Below are 5,310 nucleotides of genomic sequence, written 5' to 3'. Positions count from 1 at the left end.
AGAGAGAGCGAGAGAGAGCGAGAGAGAGGAGCGAGAGAGAACGAGAAAGAGAGAACGAGAGAGAGAGAACGAAAGAGAGAGAACGAAAGAGAGAGAACGAGAGAGAGAACGAGAAAGAGAGAGAGAACGAGAAAGAGAGAGAGAACGAGAAAGAGAGAGAACGAGAAAGAGAGAGAGAACGAGAAAGAGAGAGAATGCGCTCAGAGAGAGAGCACACACACGTGTGTGTAAGAGAAGGCTTATGATAGAGAATGTGTGTGTGTGTGTGTGTGTGTGTGTGTGGAGGGGGGGGACACTATCGTCAGAGGGGATGATTCTGTTCTCTGCCGCCATGACCGCCTGCGCTGAAGGTTGAACTGCCTTCCTGGTGCCACGGTTGAGAACATCTCCTCACTGCTGGACCTAAACCTGGGAGTTAGCGGGAGAGGATCCAGTCATCACAGTCATCCAGTCATCAGAGAAAATGACAATAGGTTGAACCAGGAATACCATTTTGCTGGGAGTCAGAGGTAGGGGGCAGTGGATTTAGAGGAGACTTGAGGAAAAACCTTTTCATCCAGAAGGTTTAAAGTTTATTTATTTGTGTCACAAAAGGATTACATTAACACTGCAATGAAGTTACTGTGAAAACCCCATTGTCGCCACACTCCGGTGCCTGTTCGGGTACACTGAGGGAGAATCCATGGCCAATGCACCCTAACCTGCACATCTTTCGGATTGTGGGAGGAAACCGGAGCACCGGAGGAATCCCACGCAGACATGGGGAGAACGTGCAGACTCCACACAGACAGTGACCCAAGCCAGGAATCGAACCCAGGTCCCTGGCACTGTGAGGCAGCAGTGTTAACCACAGTGCCACGAAGGTGGTGGGAATCCGGAACTCACTGCCTGAAAGGGCGGTGGAGGCGGGAATCCTCACAACAGTTAAGAAGCATTTAGGTGAGTATTGGAAACGCCACAGCGTACAAGTCTATGGACCGAGTGCTGGAACAGGCTGAAGGGCCACTTGCCGGACTGTAAAACTCCATGAGGACTTGGGGAGCCAAATTAAGAGGCAGAGCCTCACAGATGATCCAGGTTCGTCCGCGAGTCAAATGCCAACTGTTGTGGATCCAAATGGGTTAGCACCAAAGTGGGCGTTTGCACCCATAGGACACTGGCACCTGTGCTGGTGCAAGAGGGAAGTGTACGGCTGGGACAGCCCGTATGTAAACCGGGCAGGCAGCAGTGTCCGAGCCAATCACATAACTAGGGCTTCCACTAATAAAGGGAAGGACTAATTAGTAGACTTCAGGACAAGTCAATAAGAGGCCAGGTGGGGGAGGGGGAAGAGAAGGGGAATCATAGAAATCATAGAAACCCTACAGTGCAGAAGGAGGCCATTCGGCCCATCGAGTCTGCACCGACCACAATCCCACCCAGGCCCTACCCCCACATATTTACCCACTAATCCCTCTAACCTACGCATCTCAGGACTCTAAGGGGCAATTTTTAACCTGGCCAATCAACCTAATCCGCACATCTTTGGACTGTGGGAGGAAACCGGAGCACCCGGAGGAAACCCACGCAGACACGAGGAGAATGTGCAAACTCCACACAGACAGTGACCCGAGCCGGGAATCGAACCCGGGACCCTGGAGCTGTGAAGCAGCAGTGCTAACCACTGTGCTACCGGGCCGCCCTTTAAATACTGCATTAGTTCAGAGTAAAACAAACACTGGCCCTTTAAAATACTTGGGTGACTCGATGAGGTTGGCAACTTTAGATTTTTGAACTTTCTCCTCCGTCTGTGACGATACTGTGCCTTTAAGAAACTGGTCTTAATCATGTTTCTCTGCAGGATGTTTTGCGCAACGTCCCTGGAATTTTGTCAGAGCCGTTTTGTCCGCAGCTGCTGCCCTCTATTGCTACTGGGGCAGTACAATTAACAGTGTGTTTGTTTTACTCTGAACTAATGCAGTATTCTGCGGTTTTAATATTCCCCTGGGATTGCAGTGTGGCACTTCATTGGGATAATTGACAGGTCGGGTTATATGACTGGGGACAGCTATGTTTTCACAGAGAATTCCAGCTTCCTTTTTCGGACGCTATTTGGACTTGAGACAAAGAGCAGTTTCTCTTGTTTTTCCCCCTCTCTGGAGTTGGAGATTGTGTTGTCTGGGTGTTGCTGTTTTGGAAACCGCAGAGAGATATCCTTTCCTGCCTCTGAAGACTAGGTTTACTTCTGTTTTGCTGTCTTGAGGACACATCCTTCTCTGAAAACGGCTGTTTGGATTTCCGTCCACAGGTGTTAAAAGCTGGAAAGCGAGCCTCACGTGAGCATACTTGTTTTAAAAGCTTTGACAAAGGGACATCTGGACTCGAAACGTCAGCTCTTTTCTCTCCTTACAGATGCTGCCAGACCTGCTGAGATTTTCCAACATTTTCTCTTTTGGTTTCAGATTCCAGCATTGTAGTAATTTGCTTTTATACTTGTTTTAATGCAAACTGATTCTGAAGAAGGGTGCATACCTATGGGGTATTGCTTTTAAACTAGAACAGAAATAGCTAGCTGTTAAGAACAGTATTGTGTCATGTTTAAGTCTTGTAATTGTTAAAAGTTATATTAATTCTTTTTGTTATATTTTAACTGTATTCTTAAATAAACTTTGTTTGATAAACGTTTCCCGATGGGTCACTTGAATCATACCTGGAGGGAAATATCTTATGCTCACCCCAATGCCAAAATCAAATATAAAACTAAGGGTCGAGGATAATTTCATAAAACACCTTGGAGTTTCTGGCCTGGGTTTTAACACATCCTAAACCCATTTTTTAAATATCTCATACATGTATTACCTCAACGCAACCTCCACACCAGGCCCTCCATCTTTTGTTCTTATAGTTGTTACTTTTTGTTGCCGTTTCTACAGCTCAGACACATTCCCCCTCCCTTCGGTTCTGCTGCATATGCTATGGGCTCGACACATCAGCTCGGTTCCTCGCCTGATAGACACGGAACTTTTCCGGTATCCTCTGTTCATGACTTTAAGAGATGGAGGGGACTGGCCCAGCACAGTGGTTAACGCTGATGCTTCACTGCGCCAGGGACCAGGGTTCAATTCCAGCCTCAGGTCACTGTCTGTGTGGAGGAATGGTACATTGGGGAAACCACGCAGACGCTACGACAACGGATGAATGAACACCGCTCGACAATCGCTGGAACAGACGCAATTGGCTGAAGGGCCACTTGCCGGACTGTAAAACTCCATGAGGACTTGGGGAGCCAAATTAAGAGGCAGAGCCTCACAGATGATCCAGGTTCGTCCACGAGTCAAATGCCAACTGTTGTGGATCCAAATGGGTTAGCACCAAAGTGGGCGTTTGCACCCATAGGACACTGGCACCTGTGCTGGTGCAAGAGGGAAGTGTAATGCTGGGACAGCCCGTATGTAAACCGGGACTGTTCTCTTCCTGTTGGGGAACACTTCAGCGGTCACGGGCATTCGGCCTCTGATCTTCGGGTAAGCGTTCTCCAAGGCGACCTTCACGACAGCGCAGAGTCGCTGAGCAGAGACTGATAGCCAAGTTCCGCACACGAGGACAGCCTCAACCGGGATCTTAGGTTCATGTCACACTATCTGTAACGCCCACGACTTGCCTGGATGTGCAAAATCTCACTAACTGTCCTGTCTGGAGACAACACACATCTCTTTAACCTGTGCTTAATGCTCTCTCCACTCACATTGTCTGTATCTTTAAGACTTGATTACCTGTAAAGACTCGAATTCCGACCATTATTCTGTAAATTGAGTTTGTGTCTTTATGTGCCCTGTTTGCTGTTTGTGAACAGATCTCCCACTCACCGGACGAAGGAGCAGCGCTCCGAAAGCGAGTGGCTAGTGCTGCCAAATAAACCTGTTGGACTTTAACCTGGTGTTGTGAGACTTCTTACTGTGTGGAGTTTGCACATTCTTCCCCATGTCGGCGTGGGGTTTCCTCCGGTTTCCTGCCACACTCTTAAGATGTGCGGGTTAGGTGGATTGGCCATGCCCCTTAGTGTCAATGTGTGGGGTTACGGGGATGGGCCTGGGTAAGATGTTCTGTCAGAGTTAGCATGACTCGAGGGGCCGAATGGCCTCCTTCTGCACTGTAGGGATTCTGCCGATTATATTGGGAATTGGCTCTGAGTTTGTGGACTGGCTCTTTAAGGTACCTTTAAGGAACTTTAAGGAGGGAGTGCCCCTTTAAGAAACTACGGGGGGGGGGGGTAACTTTAAGGCCACGTCATGCAATCCCCTTCCCCACACCTCTCCATTCCTGGTTTAAATCAGCCCCCCACCCTGGGCGGTGTGGAGGGGGCAGTGTCTGCCACTCACCAGCCGAGGGACACACCGACAGCCCCGCCAGGAATGCGGCCACCAGCAGCTTCCAGCTCCACATCAGCGCCGCCGCCATCACTGCTACTGGCACCAGAAGAAGGAGGTGCCCCGCCGCACCACGGGATAGCACTCAGTCCTCCCGCACTCCAGGACTGCGCAGGCGTGCCCGCCCCCTCCTCCAGCCCGGGGAGGGAAGAGAGAGAGGATCTGTCGCGCAGGCGCACCGGCCATCAGAGTCAGCGGCCCACCCTGAGCGAGTACAGCGTGATGCGCAGGCGCAGTCATCATCAGGCTGCAGCATTTGGCGCGGTGGAGAAGCGCACTGGTCCTCCCGCGCTGGTGGGAGGACCTGCGCACACGCATGCGCATTGAGCATCAAACGCAGACGTCCTCTCAATAACGCGCAGGCGTACTGGGAGTCAGACTGAACCGAAGACCCACTCATAGAATCATAGAAACCCTACAGTGCAGAAGGAGGCCATTCGGCCCATCGAGTCTGCACTGACCACAATCCCACCCAGGCCCTATCCCCACATATTTACCCACTAATCCCTCTAACCTACGTATCCCAGGACTCTAAGGGGCAATTTTTTAACCCGGCCAATCAACCTAACCCGCACATCTTTGGACTGTGGGAGGAAACCGGAGCACCCGGAGGAAACCCACGCAGACACGAGGAGAATGTGCAAACTCCACACAGACAGTGACCCGAGCCGGGAATCGAACCCGGGACCCTGGAGCTGTGAAGCAGCAGTGCTAACCACTGTGCTACCGTGCCGCTCACCTGGCAGGAGGAGGGTTTAACGCGCAAGCGCACTCGCAAGGTGTTGTCACAAACACAATTTCTGATTTGGTTGAGGTTCTTTTTGTTTTGAAATTCACTTTTTAAAGTCAACCACATTATTGCAGCTCCACACGGTGTCAACACGTAAATAATTCCAAAAAGAGT

The 5,310-nt window shown here is 50.4% G+C and overlaps 1 protein-coding gene across 1 annotated transcript in view; it reads right to left on the bottom strand.

Annotated features, from left to right (window-relative positions):
• The window catches only part of ssr4 (signal sequence receptor, delta), a 16,061-nt gene extending 11,543 nt beyond the window's left edge, over positions 1-4,518 (bottom strand). The window contains exon 1 of the mRNA XM_078207310.1: positions 4,359-4,518. Coding sequence (XP_078063436.1) covers positions 4,359-4,437 — 79 coding nt within the window. The 5' untranslated portion in view covers positions 4,438-4,518. The remainder of the gene's footprint in view (positions 1-4,358) is intronic.
• Between the last annotated feature and the right edge of the window lie 792 nt (positions 4,519-5,310).

The sequence above is a fragment of the Mustelus asterias genome, unplaced genomic scaffold (assembly GCF_964213995.1).
Source record: "Mustelus asterias unplaced genomic scaffold, sMusAst1.hap1.1 HAP1_SCAFFOLD_2202, whole genome shotgun sequence".
Taxonomy (NCBI): domain Eukaryota; kingdom Metazoa; phylum Chordata; class Chondrichthyes; order Carcharhiniformes; family Triakidae; genus Mustelus; species Mustelus asterias.
This window is presented reverse-complemented; position numbering and strand designations above follow the sequence as displayed.